The sequence below is a fragment of the Enoplosus armatus genome, chromosome 14 (assembly GCF_043641665.1).
Source record: "Enoplosus armatus isolate fEnoArm2 chromosome 14, fEnoArm2.hap1, whole genome shotgun sequence".
NCBI lineage: Eukaryota > Metazoa > Chordata > Actinopteri > Centrarchiformes > Enoplosidae > Enoplosus > Enoplosus armatus.
Genome location: NC_092193.1, coordinates 18,055,193 through 18,079,514, shown reverse-complemented (window position 1 = coordinate 18,079,514; position 24,322 = coordinate 18,055,193). Strand labels below are relative to the sequence as shown.

General features: G+C 44.4%; 1 protein-coding gene across 1 annotated transcript in view; it reads right to left on the bottom strand.

The window, feature by feature from the left end:
• Positions 1–23,307, bottom strand: part of LOC139296442 (uncharacterized) — a 32,905-nt gene extending 9,598 nt beyond the window's left edge. Inside the window, exons 1-13 of the mRNA XM_070918842.1 lie at positions 23,238–23,307; positions 17,457–17,596; positions 14,326–14,424; positions 12,266–12,397; positions 10,990–11,109; positions 10,494–10,532; positions 8,656–8,721; positions 6,864–6,923; positions 4,808–4,864; positions 4,472–4,580; positions 2,654–3,301; positions 1,200–1,327; positions 191–257 (exon numbers count right to left, since the gene is read on the bottom strand). Of these exons, the coding sequence (XP_070774943.1) occupies positions 191–257; positions 1,200–1,327; positions 2,654–3,301; positions 4,472–4,580; positions 4,808–4,864; positions 6,864–6,923; positions 8,656–8,721; positions 10,494–10,532; positions 10,990–11,109; positions 12,266–12,397; positions 14,326–14,424; positions 17,457–17,596; positions 23,238–23,307 (1,735 nt within the window). The remainder of the gene's footprint in view (positions 1–190; positions 258–1,199; positions 1,328–2,653; positions 3,302–4,471; positions 4,581–4,807; positions 4,865–6,863; positions 6,924–8,655; positions 8,722–10,493; positions 10,533–10,989; positions 11,110–12,265; positions 12,398–14,325; positions 14,425–17,456; positions 17,597–23,237) is intronic.
• Between the last annotated feature and the right edge of the window lie 1,015 nt (positions 23,308–24,322).

Here is a 24,322-nt window from a genome sequence, read left to right as displayed (position 1 = left end):
ATTTGATTGAACGATAAAGCCAAAGTCTGGTTGTCATGCTGAGGAGTGCAGTACAGTACAGTATGTGGCCTCTGGAGGAAAGCAGATCCTAGGACAGCCAGATTGATACAGAACTGCCAAAATATCCTTTAAAGGTTGAAAAAACCGAACAGAAGTCTGTGTAATCCAGCTGTGAGATGCTGCTGTTCACAGTCAATCATCTCTCTCTTCTTCTCTTTCTCGTGAGCTTCTGTCTTGGCCTTGAGAGCTTCCATCTCCTAAAAAGACAAAAAAAATACCCAATTATCATAAAGCTGTATATGTGCAGTTACAACTCTGACCACCAGGTGGAAACATTGGGCCTTCCTCATCTTTCATTATGGGTGAGGCAGAAGGGCATAATGACAGAAACATTTAACTAAACCAAGGCTCTTCTCCAATTGGCAGCAAACCACTCATCCTTAAGAGAATGGGAGAAATGAAAATATGAAGCTAATAAAGAAACACAGAGCAGGGTTATTAAAAAAAAAAGAGAGGGGACGTTGGAGATTAAAAGAGCAGGGGAGAAAATACATGAAATGACACAACGTGAAGGTAGTTGATAGATAACACAAGGCCAATAAGAGAGGAGGGGACCGGACCATGAAATACCCACTCAGTGTCTGCTGTTCTCTAGCTGTCTTCCTGTGGACCAGTCTGATCCTGCGGAGGATCAGAGGCTCCACTGGGCACCGGAGAGATCGACCTTGTAACAACAAAGCCCTGAAAGAGAGAGAATGAAAGCTATAAGATTTTGGCAAAATCAACTTCATCTCTCTATAATCAACATTCTCCATACTGCCAAATTAGCATCTTTTTCTCCCACATTTCCCAGAACGACATCAGCCAAACATTCAGGAAAATAACGACAACTATGATTACCTCGAAACATAATGTTACCTTATTATATATGATCTAATCAAGAAACTTGAATCATCTTTGACCTTTCATGTCTAATTGACTTGACATTTTTCTGAAAAAAGGGTAAAATCAATCCCATTTGGCCCCACTAATCACATGACATTCTGCTCTGTGTGATTACATGCGGCGTTACTTGAGAACAGATCATCCATATGACAATAATAGATTATAGCACCATGCCAGTCAGTTTTTAAATCAAATCCATGAATATTATTGACTGGGATGTGACCTTGGGGGGGGGGGGGGGGGTTAGCACGCACCGATTGTTCCTCCTTGGTGTTGCTTGAGTTACCCTCTGGGTCTACAGGGGAGTGATCTGTTGGGGGGTCACTGGCCTGGGAGGGGGGGCAGTCTGAAGACGAGCTCTGCTGAGGGGCTGGAGTGGATGCTGCGAAGAGAGGATATAAGAAAAGTTCAGTAAATGCATTAAAGAAAATATGCATTAAAATACAGCAAGACGATGGAAGGATAGGATTTCACCTTTGTTTCGTACCAAAACGTGGAGCGTTTACTGCTCAGTGCTAATCTGCTAATCTGTGAATACATTTTTGCATCAAGCTACCAACATGCAAAACCTATACTAAGAAGTAATGGATTCAAAACTAGACCATGACCTTTACTGCGTGTCATCCCATCGACTTTCTTTTCTGTTGTACCTGACGATCTGTATTCTGTATACCATCAAATACAGCACAACTGTCTAAATGGGCATATCCCTCCTTAAACCTTATATTCCATCCCGTGCTCCCCGCTCTCAGACTACAGGGCTCCTGTCTGTCCCCAGAGAAGTCAGCTGACTGCAGGGTCTTTTCTTATCGTGCCCCCTTCCTCTGGAATAACCTCCCTAATGACATCAGACAGTCTTACTCCATTGAGGCCTTGAAATCCAAACTTTTTGCCTTAACTTTCAGTTAGTTGTTTATTAGTTGTGCTGGACCATCAGCCATCCTGGGACCTCTCTCTCTCCCCTGGCTGTCGGTGCCTCATTCATGATTCTCTTTCTCCCTCTGTGTGTTTGTTTCTTACAATAAAACAAGACTAAGAGTCTACACCCATGCTGGCAGCTCACAGTGCTTTGAGCTAAATGCTACCATCAGCGTGCTAACATGCTCACAACAACAACAACAACATGCTGCTGTTAAGCAGTTACAATGTTTACCATGTTCACCATCTTAGTTTAGAGTGTTAGCATGCACAAGTCAGAGGATCACCGAAGTCATTACTGTTCATCCTGAGGGGGTCATGTCTGTGCTACATTTCATAGCATTCCATCCAATAGTTTTGTATACATTTCATTCAAAACCACAAATGTGAACTTCATGGTGGCGCTAGAGGGAAAGTCTGGGGATCACCATCTGGGAGCCATGAATGTCTGTACAAACGTTTGTACCAATTCATCAAGTAGATGTTGCGATATTTCACTGGATAAGTGAACATTTTGACCACTGAATAAAAAGTCATTACGATTCAACCTCAGAGATCATTGTTGTCTTTTAACCCTATTTCATGGCAGTGGTAAGATAGTAAGATAGTCCAGTCTGGACCAAAGTGGTGGACTGACCGACAGAGTGACATTGCCATCCAATGCTAATAAAAATGGTTCAACTGAGATTTTAGATTTTTTAAACTGCTTCATGCTCTTCATATAAAGTGGTACAGATGATGTTTTAGTAAGCTGTAATTATGTAGGAGGACAATAATTAAGAACACTTACGAGATTCAGTAGATGGTGATGTGGATGTACCTGGGCTCAAGGTCATCCTAGAGAGGTCAAGATCACTACAGCTCCCTTCCTCTTCCTGGGTCGCGGCAGCTGAAGGTGGCAGCAGCTGACTGCAGACCAGTGTGTCCGGTACACTCATGAGGCCCGGTGTCCCACACCTGCTCACCGCTGCTGACGCGACTCCAGCTCCCACACCTGCTGCTCCGGCTCCTGATGTAGAGGGGCCCTCGCCTGCATCAGAGTCCATGCAGAGGCCTTCCTTCCCCAGGCTCAGCTGCCTCTGGAGCAGGGCGGGGTCGGCCGTGTGCTGGGGGCTGGTGATGGCAGAGGAGGGGGCTGATAGGTCGCAGGCTTGGGGGCACATGGTGGTAATGGGTACCAGGCCTTGGAGCATGGCAGCTGGTATGGCGTGCCCCCCCACGCCCACGGTCTGGGTTGGCATGTAGGCCGCCATGGCCGCCCACTGTTGCTGAGTAGCCGGGAAAATGTTGGCCTGGCTCCAGATGACTGGCTGACCACCAGGGAGGACCTGAGCCACCTGGAGGGGCCCCTGAACAGGAAAGGCCAGAGTCTGAGCCTGGGCAGGAAACGGCTGCTGCGCCCACTGGGCTGCCTGCACTGGACCCATGGTCATATAACCTGGAGTAGAAAGAAGAGGAAGAAGGTGGAGAAAATGATTAAAGGATATTAAGGCAGGAAAAGGAAGTGGAGATTATCATTATTATGAGCACAGAATACATTTTGTCTCCTGTGATTATAAGTTCAGTGCATCGATTTTCAAAATTGCAGAATGTTCCTCTATTGATATTGCTGTCTTGCAATCTTTGACTAACAATGAGAGCTTTTCAATGCTGACGTTAATAACAAAAAGGTGCATTTAAGGACAGCATTCTAAAGCTTTTACAGTCTCAGACTTTGGGCCCTGTTTCTTAAATTAAATGTCCATACTAGTGGTACCGTAGACTGTTTTTTACAGCCGTCTGCGAGTCGCGCTTAATGATTTAGCCCATTAGCCCATGCTGAACACTTTACATGCCTGCAGAGTTTTTACATTGATTTCCTGCCTTACAAACAGCCACAGGCTTCCATTGATTTCCCTCCCAAACTTGCTTCACAAGGTAGTGTATGCACGCCTCAAAGATTTATTATTAAGTACAATTGTGACGTTTCAAAATGGTGTCCTCAGGTAAACTCACAGGCCCATATGTAGACTTCACCTGGTTTAACCCAAGTGTGAATCACATGCACACACTGAATCAACAGTGCACTTTTTTCACATTCATATTTTTGTTACTGTTGCATGGTAATGCATTTGTGAGCAAGGACCGTCTTGAAAGTGCTTCCTTGTTGGAGTGTTCCAGGACAACCTCTGAAATATGAGAGTTAGCTGGCAAAAAGCATTGACTTCATAAGCTATGTTATCATGGACAGACACATTGTGAAAGGATGGTGCGAATTAAGTTGTTTCTTGCAATAAAAGGGTCGCTCCTCAGTAGGCGCTGTCTTTAAATGACGTTGGAACGTTCTTGGAAAACTTCAATGTCACTGGTTTTGCTAAAATATGCAAAACGACCAGTGTGGTCCTTTAAGACACATCACTTTACACAGTATCTCCGTCGGTTACAGCATAATCACACTGCTGCTCGATGTGTGGTCCTTATAAAAAACTGAGATAAATCCACATCCTGCCAAGGCTTGGCAAGGCCTTTCACAAACTACACATCAAAGAAAGACATCCCCACCAGCACTTTATTCTCTTTTATGTTCTGTATTGTGGAAAAGATGCAGCGTATCAGTCTGGGTAGCTACCTGACGGCACAGAGGTGGGGCTGAAGGGGGCATACATCTCAGCAGGAGTATGTTGCTGCTGGCGGCTGCTCCTGCTAGGGTCCAGTGTGTTGGCAGGTGATGGGGGCATCTGGGAGGCAAAGCACACACACACACACACACACACACACACACACACACACACACAGATGTCACCACTATCAAAGTCACCTCAAAGTCACCTCAAAGTCACAGCGCTGCACATTTATCTTTAATCTGCAGTGCTGTCGCATATTCAGGTATTTTAGATGCAACTGTCGTGATGAAATCCATGTGAGTCTATAAACTTAAGTTAACCAGGGTTTGGTTTTGTGTGGCAGCACTCACCGAGGGAGGAGTGGACATGTCGCCGAAAAGATCAAAGTGGTTGATATTCTGTGAGTTGAACCAAGGGACGAGGAAGAGAGAGAGAGAGAGAGAGACAAAGTCCGGTGATACATCACGACAATGAGATTTGCACAGTCATGAAACCTTGAATTCATCTCCAGATAGGGTATGGTGGTAACATGGGTGGGTAGGTGTGGGGATTGAAATCCATTCACAAAGGCAGTTTATGCTGTGGATGGCAAGAAACAACTATCCCCTCGTTTCATTATCAGAAAATGGATCTAAAATGAATCTTTCATGGCTCGCTATAATTGAGTGGGTAAAAGGCTATTCAGTCCCATAAAACAGGCTCTGATTAGATATTCTTATGTCTGCCAATCAAGAGGGCCCCCGTGAGAGCCTGGGGCCGCTTTATCATGCTGATTCGACTCCGTGAGCAGACGCATACACGGAGGAGTGTGTTCATTTCATCGAAGGAATGAAAGGAAGAAGCTCCTGGAACCACCCAACCAAGACAATGAGGCCACCTCACCCTATAGGCAGACGTGACCCCTTGCTCTAGTCCCCTCTGTTCTCCACTGGCTGTACTTAAAAGAGAGGGGACGCGGCTATGGAAGAGGCTATGGGATGGCTAAGTTGCATGAAATGTCTCTGGGGGCCATGCACAAGCAGACAATGGAATCACTGGAAAAGCACAAAAACACACAGAACACGCAGGATTTGCATGCGAGAAATAAACAGATACAAACACAACAGATTTAAACAAAAGAAAGAAAAGGGAGGAATCACAGCAATCAGTTTTGCTGCTAACAGGGTGTTTATGTCCTCCTTGAATAAACCGGGACATAGCGGAGTCGCACAGTTTGCACGGCACTTTGGGACCATTGAGGGGCACAGAATGAGTCAGAATTTGAAAAAAAAAGGTAAACATTGTACACAGAGGTCTCTCCCTGCAGGCACTGACACACATCAGGGGAGCTCGAGGCTCTCAAAAAGCTCCAACTGAATGAACAGACAAGCAGTAACACTTAAGAGATGTGGAAGCGCTGCTACTTATAGTGGCCATGGACTGTGTGGGTGAGATAGCAAGGGGGCGGGGACAGTTGATCTGTTTGATACGCTGAGCAACAAGCACACAAACAGCGCAGAGTAAGAGAAGCACTTTGCTAGGGCTGTTTTCAGAAGTTGCGTGGAAATTCCCTCTGGGTGAGTGTTTGGCGAAATAGGCTTGAATGAATGTTGTTTACAGGCGATTTGAGAGATGTAATAGCGTGGTCACTGCATGGTGGTAAAACCTACCAGGATGAGATGAAATATATTTTCAGTTGGATGAAAAGGGGGGGCGGGGGGGGGGGGGGGGGGGGGGGATCAAAAATGTGCTGTTCTTCCGATCAATTCAATTCACGCTGGAAAAATAAATTGCTATTCATTAAGGTTTTATGAGTGTTTGGTAGCCTTGATTGTATGTAGCCGTGACTACACTGCATGCAGCTCAACCCAACAACCACCCCACCTACAAACCTCTCGTCCTCATCCTCCGGAGGAAGACGGAACAGCCACCCCTTCATTCATCTAGTCAGTCCACTGCCAGTCAGATGGGACCGGCAAACAGACTCCAAGCTGATTTTTGTCTCGACCATCTGGTCCCGACATGCGTCCGATTCTGCTCAGGATTGGATTTTGGATACGAAGCCTGCCTCTCTAATGTCCTGTGAAATTGCTGACATGTCCGACTTTGGTTGACCAATCAATTAGTCTTATCTCTGCGAGCAGGCTAGGCATGACCAATGTAGCTTTGTTTCATCCTCATCACAGAAAGTGAATGCAGGCGTAGACACCAGTCTGACTCGTCCTTGGCTTGGGAGATGCGTTTTAGAGCCTGTAGGCTGTAATACATAACTACATAACTATTAAATACAGTAGAGCATAATATTACGAATGGACACTGTCAAAGGGGGCTTAAGGCACTTCCTTCAAGAGGATCTTACAGAGAGGTTTGCAAGTAGAAGAGTAAAGAAACAAATAATAAAAAAACAAAAACACCTACAGTCATGAAATGGCGTTTTGGGACATCATAGATCCCTTCCTTCTGCTGACTGGTTGGGACCTGCATTGGATTGGAGGTCGATTCAAACGTAAGTAACAGAGCAACACCTTTTTTATGTTTAGGCTGGATTATTAAAAAACAGGAGCTTAGAAGAACTGAAACACGTCTATTGAAAAAGAAAAAGCTGACTACACCATTTCTATTTAGTCAATTTTTTAGATGTAATTCTATCTTTTAGAGCAATGGGATTATGCAAATTATACAGCTGTTTTTTGAATCAATTCTACTTAAATCAATATTGATTGCAAACAATGCTCGAGGATGGTGTGTGCTGGTTCTGTGAGCATTAAGAAAGCCCATTGTTATTCTGCAACAGTATGTCTCAACTGGTTCATCTGACAATACGAAAATGCCTCAGCTCTGGCCTCCTTTGTATACTTCCCTCACATTTATTCGAACTATATGTTACTCTTAACCACGCTGCATCTCCCTCCTATTGCTCCCTCGACTGGTTAACTTTCAGTTACGTATTCCCCAAGTCTATTGATCTTGTTTCATTCTGAGATCAAATGGCATGGCAAGTGATTAATCTCTCTCTGCATCTTTCATCTTCAGAGGAACGCAAGATTCAGAGAGGCAAAAAGAGGAGGAGGAGGAGGAGAGGGAGAAAGGGAGAGAAAGGGAGGGAGGGGGGTAGGATTAAACCATACGACAGGTCCCTGGAGTCCTAGCAGGTCCTTCAAATGGTCTGAAGCCAAAAGGTCAAAGTGTTGGATATATAAAAGGAGTCTGGTATACAGGCTTCTGGTGAACTATCCAGACTAAACAACTGACCTTGACTCATCTGCAGCCGTCATAGATTCTATATGAGGCATCATTTTAAACACGAAGCTGCTGCCTTTTTATTTTTAGCATCTTTAAAGTTATAATCCTTAAGATTTTCCTGAAATTTTTTCCTCAATATTGTAGTTAACATTGGTAGTGGCGGAGTCCGCCATTCCCATGCTGGATTCCTATTGCTCTCACACGCACGAGGGAGCCACAGGACACGATGTATGCATGTAATCCAGTGTAATTTTATCTCAATGATGAAAACATCCGCACTGTTTAATGTTTGCTCTCTTTACACCGTGTCAGAGGTGTGTTAAGTTACTGCTAATGGCAACTACCGCTGCTTCACGTGAAATGGCTTTTATTGCAAAGAAGCCACGGGAAACGCGCATGTGTTTGTCACGGAAGTTAGCGCTGACTGTCATCGCTCATCAAAAATCTCCAAAGCAAGACAAAGTAAAAGTTTTAACAATTGCAGGGAGTAATGGAACGAGAAAGAGCAGCCACAGTGAGCTGTTAGATGAAGAGTTTCAGGTGAGAGGCTGCACACCTCCAACTCCTCAGCAAAGTAACCAACGTTATTGTGTCCTGCTGTTGTGAGGAAAAACTACTCGTGGTGCTCTTCTGTTGTATTTCTGACAAAGTAGAAGTGTTTGCTGTGTGAAACCAAACTTGCTCTTAACCATGGGTTTCCCAAATCGGATTATAACTTCAACATGAAACGAACCCTTTTCAATAGATCTCACAGCTTCATTCGGTTCTTTCCTGATTGGCTTTTCATCTTTGGCCACATTAAAACAGAAACTTTGATCTAATTCTGAATCCCCAGAACACAATCTGCACTTTGTAACCTCTTAGAAAGAAAGGTGCTATAAAGTCATGTTGTTAGTACTGTTACTATTATCATCTATCACAGAGTATGAAGAGGGAGAACAAAAGGGGGCAGTGCTTGTCTTTGTACCTGATAAACGCTCTCCTCTGACTGGGGGCCACGGAGGGGTTCGTGTCCAGCCTCAAACACTATGTACTATAGAACAGAAGTAGTGGGCAAGGCATAGAGGTGCAGAGAATAATGAGATGGGAAGACAGAGAGAAAGGTTGGCATATAAAATAGAGAGATACAACGAGGGAGTGATACATGACGAGAATAAATGAAAGCACAGGGGAGTGAGGATGGCGTCGAATGGGGAGTGAAATGAGATCAAGAATATAAAGGGTGAAAGGGTGTAAAAAAATGGGGCATGGGAAAAAGGAATGGGGAGATGAAGAGAGAAAGAAAAAAGAGTGAGGTGGGAAGAGGAAAGAGCACAAGTATAATAGGTCAGGCAGTAGTTCAAGGCAATGTGGAGGTCTTAGCTAGACGTCTCGCTTCAACATCAGCAATGTGATGCTCCACCTCTTTGAGAGAAAATAGACCCAGAGGTCAGAATATTCACTTGAGATCCATGAGTGAAGACTCATAAGTCCTCAAATCGATCAGTATCTCCTCTTACGGTTGACGGTAATAAATGTTGTGGATTACAAGAATAGTTTGACATTTTGGGAAATATGTTTATTCACTTTCTTGCCGACAGTAAGACGAGAAGACTGATACCACAAATATGTAGCTAGAACTAGCTAGCTGTTTAGCTTAGCTTAGCATTAAGAAGGAAACAGGGAAACAGCTAGCCTGGCTCTGTCCAATTATAACAACATTTGGCTATCTTTCGTGTTGCTCTTGGAAGGAATGATTAAGTTTCAAGATTACATTTGACGGTCAACCATCTAAATCTAATTCATCTATCTTTCTTTAGATGCTCGCTGAAGAAATATCAATATGTTATCTGACGTTTTAGCAACTTCTGAATGATCAGCTGCTCTGCAGAACACAGGTACAGTAGCTGCAACAATGCTAAGTGAGCAAGACTTGCTTAGCATTGTTGACTAAAACTAGTGAACATTTGTCAAAACTAACACTGCAGCTCGTATTAAACAAACAAGACATAATGTATTAATTGGTGAGCTTTAGAGGTGCTGGTTGGTGGATTTTCTTACCTTTGGAAAGAACCAAGCTAGCCGTTTCCCACTGTTTCCAGTCTTTATGCTAAGCTAGGCTAATTGGCTGCTGGCTCCAGCTACATATTTACTGTACAGACATGAGATTGGGATTGATCTTCTCAGCAAGAAAGCAAATACGGGTATTTCCCAAAATGTCAAAGTATTCCTTTGAGATTCTGGCCACAGTCTGGAGTTTTGTCAACCAACATCAACATAATCGAAATCTGCAAATGGAATGATTTTATGCAAAACACACTTCAAGAGCAAAGAACAGAGGTGATCTGGGAGGTGGTTGGACGTACCACTGAACATAGCATTCAGAGTAAGAGTTAGTGTTGTCTGTATTCAGTGTGAGCAAACACAGAGAAAAAAAAAACATGTTCAGCCAAATAAATGCACAGGACAAAAAGAAAAGGGGGTGGGGGTAACAACTTGTCAGGGGGGGCATGTCTTTGGAAGAAATCAGAACATTGACACAGATCAACTTAAAAAATATGGTTTTACAACACTGCACTGGCAAATGGGAGTTGAATGGTTGAACAAAACTGTCCACTAGGATGGTCTACTGTGTATTACTGGAATGGTGAAATATCATGAATCATTAATTCAAGCAGATCAGTGACTGGAGGAGATATTTAAATTAAGGATTAATTGTTTTTCTTTTAATTCCAAGCTTTAAGAGTGAAAACAGCACCAGTGAAGCTAGGAAAGCATCAAGTTCAGCGATGTTTTGGTTCCTGCTCTGTGTGCCTACAGACCTACCTGGTAAACGGGATCGTCCACTTCATCCTCCAGGATGGTCTGTGCAGTGGTGGGACAGAAGGCAGATGACACATTTTGTTTTTTCATCAGTAAGACAGCGCAGCCAATTTTACAGTCTCATTAGAAAATAAACGAAGGAAGGACGGAAAACAACTCTGTCTTTTCCTGCAATCAAGCATAATCACAGACTGACAGTGTGTTGCGTTTTTAATGAAACAGTGATTTGGTATATCACAGGCACACCAACACATACATTTCCTGTCACACAAACCAGTTCAGAAAGTCCAGAAAATAAAAAGCCTATTTAAACCTGTTCCATTATATTTAGATATTCAACATAGAAATCAACGGTGCAAACAAACACAGTCTGCGATGTACTTCAGAGCTTGAAAGTGTTGTGTGAATGAATTGCTGGCTGAGTAATAACGTGTGATCGCGCCTCCAAATGGGAAATGAAACTGAGAAAAAAAGCAGAAGTGTGCTCTGAGTGTCCTACCTGGTAGACTGCCTGCTCACACTGTTTGTCCTTCTGGGCCTTCTTCTCCATCTCCTCCCGCTGCTTAATGTCGTAGATGAGCGTGAAGAGGTCGCGCAGGTCAATGATGAGAGGCTCCGCCTGGATGAGAGAAGGAAGAGGAAGAAGAGGATGTGGAAAATTAGGGAATGGAATCGAAAGGGGAGTGAAGGAAAGAAAAGAGATGCGGGGAAACAAGAGGAGGTGTATAGTAATGACATCCAGGTCAATGAAGAGCAGTGGAAGATGAACAAGTAGGCAAGCAGGCGGCAAGCAGGCAACAAGAGGGAAACATGGCCGAAAGCTGTGCTGAAAGATTATTTACATTTTTTGAAAATGATCTTAAAATCATCAGGAAAAACATCAGAAAACAAAAAGTTAACCCTGCAACAGAATTCAGAGGTGACCTTTATGTATTGTATGTATTTCCTTTTTGTATTTTTATTTTATTTATGTATTTATTAATATATTCATATGTTATTTTAGTCAGCCAACTCACACAGAATACATTATGTGAATGTAGAACGTGGCATCTGGCTCTGACCTCGTCACAAGCTCAACACAGCAGAGAGAGCGCAGTGATGATAATAATTCATGCTCAATCAAAAACACTCAAACAGAAATGAAGACGAGGTCAGTGTCTGCTTGTTTACTTAGTATCTATCTGGTCAAGTGGTGTCTTGTTGTAAGTACACCTGACATTAGAGGTGATGAGTAGCTGTTGGCATTGGTTTGTTTCTTAGATTAGAATGGCTAAAACTGAGCGCACTGGCACAGTTTCCTGCATCACAGTCATTTAGAAAGAATCAGTCAACTCACAATTCATTTTACAAGTTACTGAACTAACCTACAGTTGACATCACAGCATCTTTTTTATTTTTTTCTATTCTTCCTGGACAGTTAAACCAGTTTGTGTGTTCCACAATTCTCCACTGGAGCTTGTGAGCTGTAGTTGAAGATTTGTGACTGCACATCAGCTTGTGTCCAACTTGACAAAAATGAAATATTAGTGTTTTTGACAGTGCCAGGATGGCGTTATATAGCCACACAGCTTTAATAGTTAATTACTGCATGGTCTCACCAGTGTAAAAACACTATTCCTGTAACACAGCTTTAAAATGAAACTGTTCAAATCTTGTGCCATTTTAAGACTTGCATCTGGACTTGTCTTGTGACTTGGTTTGGAACTGCAGTGAAGGACTTGAGACTTGACCTGGACTTGCCTAAAACAACTCTAGCAGAGTGGGAAAGCACTTACCGACTGTGCAGTCTTGATGGCCACAAACCTGTGGTGGCCCTCCTTCCCGCAGACATAGCCAAAGGCCCTGTGGTCCCTTGTGTCCTTGGCGATGTAGCTGATCTCGTGGACTGAGTGGTGATGCAGGAGCACCTACATGGCAGAGATGTAAAGTGTTACAGGAAAGCCCATGTGAGCCATGTGAAAAAGGGCAATCACACAATCTACAGTATGCCAAACGCTCCTTAAAGATGCAAAAACATATCTTGTTTCATTTGAAATTCTGCCTTTTTAAAGCACCGTTATAGTACAAGCACTGTACAGTGTGTTGGCACGAAAAGTAGGTCAAAGCTACTTTAAACATCTTTGCATATTGTTGAGCCAAACGCAGCCAACCAACACAGAGTGAGCCTAAAAGTCTCTGACAGAGGCAGGAGAGATTCAAGGCTGTTCAAATCTCTACCACACAGAACTATAGAAATTTTATACTACAGAATCTGTAACCCTCTGATGTTTGTTTTGTGCTGTTGCATCAGACATCTCTTTATTTATGCCCAGCTTTGATATCAGCAGGATTTGGTGATTGAGAAACACCAAATTCAGGAGACAATTCCATTTTCAAAATCTACTGTATGATGTATTTTCCACATTTATGACTAACGGGCAGCTCTGAAACACTTGGCAAGAAATAGACCCCCCCCCCAGAAAGCTCACAAAACACACACCCCTATATACTGTACACACTGAGAGTAATCCAGCTGTCACTCAGGCACACCCACCTGCTGGTCCACTATTAGCAGAGATAAGCTTAGGCACTGGGGAGGAGCTTTCATTGGAATATTAGCTGATATTCAGCGGAGAGCGTCGCTAGTAACGCCTCAGATTAATGTAAAATACAAAACTAATATGACTAGTCGACTCGATTCAGCGGAGAATCATGTCAGCTTTACATAAAGTATTTCCATCTAAATGCCTGCTGACGCTGCCTGCGCTGGAGTGATCCCCATTTCCACCATAATAACTCAAGAGGGATATTAAGTGTGGAGTGTTATTTACTGCCAGTAATCAGTAAATAAAATGAAGAGCATTAGGGGGCATGATTTCCAAAACAACAAATGAGCTTGTCAAAAGCTGGTGAGCTGGTTGGTGGCGGCAGGAGGCTTAATGTTCTTTTTCATTACAGGCAAAAGACACGCCACCATCACCACCAGTCATATTAAAAAGAGACATTATCAAAGATGGGTGGGGGGTTTTTGTGGGGGGGGCAGTAGACGGTTGGTGGTGGGGTGAGGGTCGGCAGCCACGGGACAAACGCCGTTGCATAATTATCAGTTTAGCGCTAACGACAGCTGAGGTGGAGCCGTGGTGTAATTAGCATTAGCGGCAATGATCATTAAGGGGTGGAACTGAGTGCTAATTATCGGTTACCGCTGATGAGCAGAGTGGGCCTATCTAGCCAACACTGCGCCCCAGGACGGGGGAGAGCCGAGCCCCTCGATCATCCTGTAATGGAACAGCAGGCCTCTGAGTCCGCCAGGGGGATGAAAGCCAGGAAGGAGGGCGGAAGCAGCCCGTCTCATAACATCACCATAACATTGCTCACTGCGCTATCATTAGTGGGGAAGACAAGGCCTGAGTGATCTTAAGTGGGTCCTGTAGCATACCCCTAATCTTACTAGCGTATGTGTTAAACAAGTTTAACCATAGTCAAATATCAAAGGCGAGACCTGTAATTTAATGCTGTCAAGTTCAATTTTAATGAGCTAAAGGGCAAACTGTCCTGTGAAAAGCATGTTATTGATATTTGGAGTAGAATTTGGATTGGAGTGATGAAAATGACTCATTTTATTTCAGCATGACCTTGTGAATCATGTTCCCCCTGTGCAGGTACTGCAGTTGTACTGATATGTCAACCGTGCCAGCCAGGCTTACAAGATGGCGGCCCTGGCAGCCGTTGTGTACTGAACCGTGCAAGCGTCTGCCCTCTGGATGTCCTATACTGTAGGTTCACAGTGCAGCAGCTGGCGAAGGCCTCGCGGTGCAGCACTGCCACGGGGCCCACTCGCTGACATGCTACTCACCCCTGATCTTTCGCAGTAAATCTTGATCCCGCCGAAAGAGATCGTCAAGAAGACTCTCTGCTTGTGCTCCCCTTTGGAACGTGCCGAGGAAGCCATTCCCTGCAGGAGATTAAAGGAAACAACGTGAGGAGATGAAAGGATATGAGCTCAGCATAGAAGACGGTGAACCTTCTTCTCTTCTAACTCAGGTGAGTGTGACAGCGGGAGATGGGGGGGGGGTTGGGAGGTAGGGTGACAGGAGTTACATAAGGTGTGATAGGACAGAATGTTCTTTCATGTGCCTTTTCTTGAAGCTTCACTCTCAGAGGAATTCACACGTCGCCTTGTGCAGTGAGTCTTATTATTATTGCGGCCTTTTTTCCCCAAGCACCTTTTTTTCTCTCTCCCCCTTTTCTTAAAGTAGGTCTACTGCACTTCAACGTGTCATAACACAAGTTCTAGCTAACAACAATAAGGTGAGATGTGCTGACAGAATGAATCGTGCTGCTGACCGAACCAGCTCGCTCCGACAACTTCACATAGTGCTGACTGAACAACCAATCCAGCCTTTGAAGTACGTTTTTTCCCATGGATCTCAGCAGCTCCTTTTTTTCTCTCATATTCTCAAGTCTAATAAAGAAAACAATTAGCATTTCTACCGTTACACCACCTGTGTGCTTGACATGTCTTTCATAGAACAAAGCCTGCGAGAGAAGAAGGGAAAAGAGGAGAAGAAAGTCCTGCCTGCTGTACATCTGACAAAACTGCAGGCCCAGTAACGTTGACAAATGGTCCACCTCTTCTGTACATCAGCTACCCTCCGCCTCATATTTTCTACTTTTAAAGCTGTGCTAATATTTAGAACCCAAGCCGTTACGGGTTGCATTAATCACCATCAAGGTCTGCTTCTGCAGGGAGATTTTAACGACAAAAATAGCCATCCATCTTCGCATACATAAATGTACGTTCATGTGAGAAAAGCGCTGAAGGGATAAAAGGAGAATAAAGAGGGTAAAGAGAGCAGCAGGGATAAGGAAGAGATGGTGTAAGTGAGAAAAAGGCTGGAGGGTGGGACAGTCAATGGATGTCAATGGTGTCAGTCAGCCATCGGCTTCTCCATTTGGTGGATTAGTCCACAAGGCAGCGAGAGGCAGCTCAATAGAGACCCCGTCCCCTCCTCTATCCCCTGTCCAGATAATAGCAGGTCTGTATCGACTGCTCCATTGAGTGTAACTGGCTGGTGGCTGGTGACTACCGGAGTCATACGGAGGGCACTTCTGAAATGTCTGATCGAGGCAGGGAAAAAGTTATTTTATTGGACATATCACTTGGAATGGATATGGGTGATGAGAGACTTTGCCTTCTGGCTATACTGCTCTTCTCGAGGGGCTTCCCACACATTTAAGCTCCAGCAAAGTCTGTGAGAAGATACTTAAAAAGCCATGCATATACGTCCTCTTTTGGAGAAGGATTTATCCCGTAGCCACCTACTGCAAAGATGCTTATGCGCTGCCTTTTTTCCCCCAACAAAGAGAGTGATAAGTATTTCCTGCCTTTTACTTTGGAGCCAGTAAACACAGCTGGCATTTAAGAGGATACAGAATAAACTTTTGAAAAGCAGAAGCATGCTATTTCTGAGTAATATGTCATTTATACTGACAATTGACCGTTAGCTAAACCCCTCCTCTTAGTTGTCCAATCACAACTTAGCAACCGTTACCAGGCATTTGCCCACATGTTGACGTGGTGTGCATGGGGCTCTGCGAATAGCGATACTTGGCATTTAAAAAGTTTGGATGATATTTTTCCTTTTTTTTTTACCCTAATAATACAACAGCAAAATTGTAAGGACTTTAGCATGTCTGCCAAAGGCTAACTTCCAAGGCCAGGGCCATTTCAAACGACATTATTTTGTGGGAAAAGTCCCGTTCACGACTAGTACATCCGCTGTTTATTTACCCACTGGTCCTGGATGCTACTACAGCACCGTAGGCTAAAGTTGGCGGCTCTGTATTGGATTGGGGAGTTGTACACTCCAGCAACCCCAGCCAGAAAATACGAACAATCAAGCATAAATTGGAATGAAATAACAGTCTGATCTTCCATTTTCCCTTATCATATTTATAATATCAGGAGTAGCTAGCTCTACACTGCAATCAGCCATCATTTCAGCCGTCAAAATTGACGGTCGCAGCTAGAAAGGAGAAGCCTGCTTTTGTCTACCCCTGTCTAAAATCAAGGACCCATTGTTTTGAAAATTACTGAGACTTTCAAGCAGTAAAACTACCCCTGTTATCATTGTAAACTGCACATGTGCGAGAACGGAAAGCTTGACAGGCTTAGCAACAGTAAGGGGAGCGGGGCTGAGTGAGCAGTGAATTTACAGAACATTTTAGTACACATACTTCAAAATACGTTCAAGAATACTCGACCCTTTCATCCACATTCACTAGTATACAGACTTGTTTCCGACTTTGTCACATACTGCAGGGCTGAATTTGACCTAATTCACTTACATTCTGTAAAGAACGCTGGCTAAAATATTATCTGGGTCACATTATCACAGTTTGCATATGTGCTACAAGTACATGGACTTTGTTGTAAAAATAGAAGGCTGTGACTGACATGAGACGACATACGAGAGGCAGACAAATTGGAGGTTTAGTATTCGCAGTCACACGCTAAAAAGTGAAAATTTCCTACTTAAGTGACATACTGCTTTAAGCTGCTCAGAAAAGGGAAGCCAGTTTGCCTCCAAGGTCAGAAAAAGCTGTATGAATAAATGCAGAGAGCTTTGAGCAACGCTAAAAATATAGCAGCCTATTAGAGGGAAAATAAAGTACAAAGCTGCTGCCATTTTGCAAAAAATATAACATCAACCGTACAGTAGCTTTTTCTACATGACAAAGAGCTACGGAATAACACGGCGGGACTTTTATTTGCTCCGTCTGGTCAGTTCTTTACAGAGCTTCAGTGAGTCACATACAGCACAAGACAGCTCCCATGACTCATTCAACAGACAATACAGACATGCCCGAGCATGAGTTCTCCAAATCTGACTGAGATGAGTGAAGAGGCTCAATGATGTCCCCACAGACACACACACACACACACACACACACACACACACACACACACACACAGAACTGCACCTTCAGCTTCATCATGGAGTCCTGGCACAGCTTGTCCCCACGCGCCGCCGTCACCTCATCAATCCCGATCAGCTTGGCCTTGTAGCGCACGCCATCTCCACGGAAACGCTTAATAAGCCCCGCCTCAGTGCGGTCCTGACCTGGGGTGGGAGAGGAAGAGGAAAAAAAAGAGAGAGGACAAGAAATAAGGAGGAGAAAATGAAAGTGGGTGATTACAGGAAACAAGGATGTGAGCTCAGTTGAACCCTACAACTTTAGCATCATGCCCTGCTTGAGGTATAGAGGCTACTGTGTGTGTGCATGTGCGTGTGTGCGTGAGTGAGCGTGTGAGTTGGCCGCTCTGCCTGGTATAAATATTTATGGAATAGGAAATGCTGAATGAATAGCAAATTAGCAGCAGCGAGCAAAGATTGAAAGAAAATTGAACTTGAAATTGAAAATGAAGTTGGATAAAGCCCGCGGACTAAATGGGAAAACAACAGGAACATTGAGAACACTTCACCGTCACATATTGCAGGGCACTGTGGGGCATCAATACAGAAAGCTCGGGTGGAAGGTTACGGGGTGGCTGAGTGGGGGGGGGGTGCTTACTCCTACGCCTCACCCACGCCCACAGTTCCCATGGGTGCTATTGGCAGTAACGAACCAGCTTGAATGGCTGCTATTGAGGGGAATCATCTCGGTCCAGCGCTCAGCCACAATCCACCAGGCCCTCCCTGAGTGATGGATGTTGGGTGGTGGGATGGTGGTGTGAGACATTTGCAAATGTGTGTCTGGATGGCCTCGGGCTTTATAGTGTCATCCCCTCCCTTCTTCATCCCATCCCTGTCGCTGATTATTCTGTCTGTCAATCTCTGCAGCCGCCCTGACACCACCTTGACACTGACACCTTTCTCATTTTGTCTCTGCGCTCTCTGCCGTCGCACTGTTTTGATTATGAGGGTGCGAGCCTCGAGCTCTATCTCGTGTGTCTACGACATATAAACCGTCCCCTCATAACCTGTGCAGGGTTTGTCAGCCACAAAACACTGACTCCCACCGCATTTACACAGAGAGATAGCAGGATTTCGAAATCAAGGTCACCGGCACCTTTGAGAATTTAACAGTTTCCAGGCGCCTTGCTCGCACAATTCTAGGTCACGAGCCCGCACAGTACATCAGTTAGCCGCACATTTAAGTGGCTGGCTAAGCTGTGTGCGAGAAGAGACCACGGTTTAACTTCCCTAACAAAGACTGCCAGGCTGCACTCAAATAACCATATTACACCAATATGACCTTATTCCACCCAGAAACACACGGCACTGCCATCCATGCCACATCTACCCGAACACAGATGGAATTCCTTCTTCTCTCCCAGCAATTTCCAAGGAAAAATCCAAAAGAAAAATGAAAAATTTAGAAAACGGAGCAAATGAAATGGCTTGTGGAAACAGAGAAAGAAAAAAAACGTCTTAGTTCAAATGCAAGCGCTTGTCTTGGCTATGCACACCCTCTCACTAATTCATGAGGGCACAATTCTCTAAAGGGGGGGGGGGGGGGGGGGGAGGGGTGCTTGACGATGCTAAAGTCATTAAAGTCTCTAAGCAAGTGAATGTCAAATCTGGGTCTAATTCAGACTTGTTTCCCTGCCAGAGGATAATGAGTTTTATATACAGCCACCGTGTACCTCTGAACATTAACCAGACGCAGCCTGGAACGCACACAGCAGCCACGGAGAGAAATGAACATTCCCACTTTGATGGCAATCTCACTAAAAAGACAAACTGCAGACATTGTTATACATGTGCTGTCGGTTAAACCCTGCTGGGCAGTGGACTCCTACGATAATTATTGATGCACCTGATTAAAACCATCCCTCACACAGTGACGGTAGTCTATTCATACATTATTATGTATTCCATCCTGATTTTACTGACTCATACACTCTGTAATGTAATGTAAAATGCATGCTGCTCCAGTTGCATTTTAAACACGATCGGTCCAATTCAGTGCGGCTCTCTCAGATGAGCTTTAACCAGATGTTCTGTGCCATTTGTTTCTTTACATACAGCATGCCATTTCCCCTAATAACACTTCAGGAGAGATTTAGAGGTTTATGCACAGATCCTCAAAAAAAGAAAAAAAAAAAAAAAAAAGTAGGCCTTGCATACTGAATGAGAGTCTTGACACAGTGGCATAACTTGTACGCTACGTGCTCTGGGTTCAGATCAAGACGAGCGAGTGCGCTGTATTTGAAAACTAAAGAGCTGCGGGGCATGCTGTTTCATGTTGTTACACACTGTAAGAAGGGAGACGAGAGTGGTAGAAGGTGTGTGTGTGTGTGTGTGTGTGTGTGTGTGTGTGTGTGTGTGTGTGTGAGGGAGGTGACACATATTCCTCTGGCTTTCTGGATTTACAATTACCCAAGGTTGAATGGTCCTCACAATATTTCTGGCCCATAAGCCTGATGCTCATAATTTGTCTGACAGAGGGCTGCCTAAAGCATAGTCTACTGTTAGTCTGCATCTAAGTGTATCCTACACACGGGACAACATGCCTGCCATTTGGGAGTCCTGGTGGTTTGAGATGCGTACGTCCTGGGTTAGAATCCAGCCTGGGATCCTCTCCCTCAGCTCTCTCCCTCCAATATTTCCTGTTGCCCTAATTTTCCAAAGATCTAATGCACATTTCAATGCCATAAAATCGGCAAATCTTCAAATATAGCGCTTGGATTAAACAGCCACCTGACACACAGGCCCTGCACCAGGACCATGGAGAGAACAATTACTGTTCGCCCTGCTCCATACTGTTTCAGGGCTTGTCTCTGATCACAGTGTTGCATCCTCCTCCTTGCCACACTAGAATGGGGACAGCGAAGGGACAGATGGCAACAGATGGAGAGTCAGAAGTGCCCCTCCAGATACAAGGACTTGGCAACAAGAAACTTTTTGTTGGGGATCTGGGCATCGAGGCAGCTTAACCTTTGAACCTTTCTGAGTGTATCTGTGTCTGTCTGCCTCTTTCTGTCAATGTCTGCTAGTAGGCCACACACGGCATCCATTGAGCTATAATGAGAGTGCATGGCGAGTCACGCGTTCACCTCCATGCAACGTTCCATTACTACGTTAACCATTATTTTGTGCGTCCCTGCGCAGGACATTTGAAGGGGGGCTGATGATTTTAAGCAGCAGTAAAGAAAATGGATGTCTGAGGAAGGCAAATCTGTCCCTGCCATCTGCCTCCCCCATGTGCACAGAATAACTTTCATAAGCCTCAGCAAACACACAGATACACATTTACAAACAGCAGCACGCGTTCCCTCGTCCAATCCACACTGACGTCAGAAGTCCTCCACCCAATCTCTGCCATTAAACACGAGATGGAGGTTTTGGTTTAATGATTGACCGTTAAAGCAGTTACGGAGTTAATGAGGGGTATTGTGCACATCATCAATGCAGTGAATAGACCATTGAATCACTGCAGAGCTACATGCAGGTATCGATGTGTGCTGGGCGAGATCATTCGTTAGCTAGGGGCTCCACGATGCTATTATCACAGTCGTGGTGAAGCAGCGTGAACAGTTGGATAAGTGTACCAGAAAATGATTTGGTCAAATGTGGGAAATGGTGTTTGAATAGGGTGAAACGATTAGTATTTGCACTGTTTCTCACAATCTTTCCAATGTCATACATTCAGTATGAGAGCTGACCGGTGATTTAATCTGCTGTTTGCCTCTTTCTATGTCTGTTTGCTGCGTCCCCCCACCCCACCCCCCCCCCCAATGGCTCTCTGTCCTCCATTTCTTGTCTCTCTTTTTGAAATGAATCATTTTTTTGTGCACAGATTACAGTGGGGGAGCAACAGTTGCTATGGAGATCGAGTAAAGTCACGCATGTAAAGCAATTCTGTTGATGGATGGAGGGGAGCTTTGGCTTTACCATGGCAGTCAAGAGTTTGCTGCAGTGAGCTTTAATTTCTTCAAACGGTTTTGAAAGGAAGGACGAGTGCAATGACTAAAACAAAACACAAGGTAGTGTGTCCAGTGTCGCCCTAAATGTTCTGTTTTCCTCTGCAATACTAAATAATCTTTAAGAGAATTACGAGGCAATATGCAAAAAAGCAGCACATGCATTAAAGAATAAGGCTGGAAATATTCTAGGTTTTCCTTATTATCAAAAAGACCAAAACTAACAACCAACTGGAGGTGTGAGGAGGTGGCTAGCCTCTGCCAAAAGAAGAGGACCATATTCCCTCCCGTAACTCCACAGTTGTCTGAAAATACACTTATTTGTTTTCTTAACTAGTGTTAGGTTGTTAAATAAACAACAATGTTGCACTGGGGGGCACATTCCTTCAAGACAATGAATATTGGCACTGTAGATTTTTTAAGTCAACCACACATACACTAATCTGTTGCTGTAAATACTGCACTATTTACTCCTGTTTGGGTAACATTTGTTAAAAACGACAGTTTGTGACCCTTTAAAAAAAAAAGAAAGAAAAAAAACAGATTTACATCTTGAAGGAGAATGAATGGGCTTGAGTGTAACAGACGGAAAGTCAGAAAGTATTAAGAAACAGATTTACACATGGTTGGTTTCTGTCTTTTCATGGGGATTGTTGGTAAGATAAAAAAATATAAAATAACGGCAACCTTATCCTTTAAATCACACAATTTCCTCTGTTGTTTCCCACCCATAGCAACAGTGCTTTGTCTAAATATATGTCATCAGGAGTGTCCTTCACCTGGCCCCCAGCCTGCTGTGCTGCGTGACAGCCTGCATACATTTATGTTGCCCCATTTCCATTTATATGGATCTAAATAGCATCTTTGCTGATTGTGACAATGGACCCTGCAGCACGTGCGATTAACATGGTAAAGTCAGGAGCTGATAGCCTGTGCTGATAGCCCCCTCTGATGAGCCGCATGGCCACGTGTGTAATAGCCCCCTCGATCTGCTCTCCCCCCTCCACTTAACTCAAATCAATGGGCCCTCTTCCAGCCCAGCCATTTATCTGAGCAAGCCGACAGGGCCAGTGAAACAGCCACGGAGGACCTGGCCCCGCGGCCTCGTTACAGCCAGCCCACAGAAGCCAGATTTACTGGACAAGCTGGAGTGGCTTTATTCATGGATGGAGAAATGAGGAGGGGAAAAAAAGGATGAAGAGAAGAGTGCAGAGAAACATCCTCTTCTTGCTCACTTCCTTCCCCCTCCCAGTGAATCTCCCTCTTTCTACCTCTCTATCGCCTCTTCTTTCCTCCTCTCAGCCAATTCAATCCCATTTCAATCTCCCGGTGAACGTTCGGAGAATGCCTCGTCCTATTACATCACTTATGCTGTTCATCAAAGCGACAGGGTGTGAATTACCCTGTCCATGACACCTAAATCATGGTGCTACCAAACCCTGGGGCTACATGGAATAGCTGTTACTACATCTGGATCCCTGGGATGAGACAGGGAGCCTCTCGGCGGGCTTGACTGAGTGAAGCTTCTCTCCATGTAGTCCAGCGTTATTTAGCTCCATCCAAACATGACTTAAGGTTATGTTCACTGCCTGCCAAACATGAGAAAGCTGCCAGTTTCCCCTTTTGTCCTGACAACCTTTTCTACGTGTTTCTGGTCGTCTTTTGAGTGCTTTTTCCTCAACATCATTTTTTTGACTTTTATCTCAATCCCCCAAATTAAACATGAATGAACCCAATATTTGACATGCATCTACACTTCTACACTACAGTATTACAGAATTGTACTAATGCATTACTGTGGCAGAGAGGAGAGAGTTTGGCAGAATCTCACATACCTTTGATCCTCCTGGACTCCCTTCGCTGGCTGGTTTTGACACCCGGCTGGAGCTCGGCCTCCGCTGACATCCTCCACTGCTGAGTCCCTTGTCCTGCTCACAGCAGATCCACCATGGGTTAGCAGCACACTAGCTAATCCTCCCAACTCCCAGTGTCCAATTCCCCCCGCTCCAGTCTTTCTTATAGCCGCACTTTGGTGGAGAAGATCTCATTCAAATCCATGATGAGATGTCTGGTACTCCTCAATAAATGAAGATCCAGCATTGATAACTACGCTCCGTCACTGTTGGCCCATGGTGTTTGAGTATTGCTGAACAGCACATGAAAAGATGATTGAATTATGAGCCGGGCAATCCTATCCAGAGCAGCTTCAGATCAGATTTGACATCTTCTGGAGTGTACCTGAGTTCTCTCCGTGAAGGTCAAGTATCACATGGTCCACTGTTGCTCTTTTCTGAGGGTCCACGTATTACTCAGGAGTAATTCCCCTCAGGGGAGACTGCAACATTGATTGAATCAAATATTGTTCTTCAGAGTAGGTCAGGAGTGGATATTATTCTTTGGTAGAGCACTTCAGAAGCAGTCCGACAGCCCATCACAGTCACTTGCTCCGAGCACTGCAAGGCGAGGAGACAGGGATGACAGTTAATATTAAGCTGGAGGTGGTTAAGAATTAAAATGACACACATGCCCCTTGATCACTCATTACAGCATTAATTTAACATATAAAATGACAGGCACCAATTTAACAAATCAACAAAGATGTTATTATCTCTTCTGGATCATCAATCCTTAATGAGAGTGCAGCAAGTGCGTGCCCACCCTTGGAGAAGACCTGTGGCAAAATATTTGATGCTCTTGTTATATGTACTGCTTCTGCGTAAATATAGAACATTAAAGCATGACCGGTGCTTCTGTGCATGCAAAGCAAATCTTCAGAAGATGGATTTGTAAATGCTCCCAGCTCAGGCCGACAGCACGAGAGGAGGGGAAGTTGCAGCGAGCGATGAATGACAGGCTGTTTCAAAGCAAACTGTGGTGGAAATCCTGGCACAGTCGTCTATAAACTGGACCCCCCCCCCCC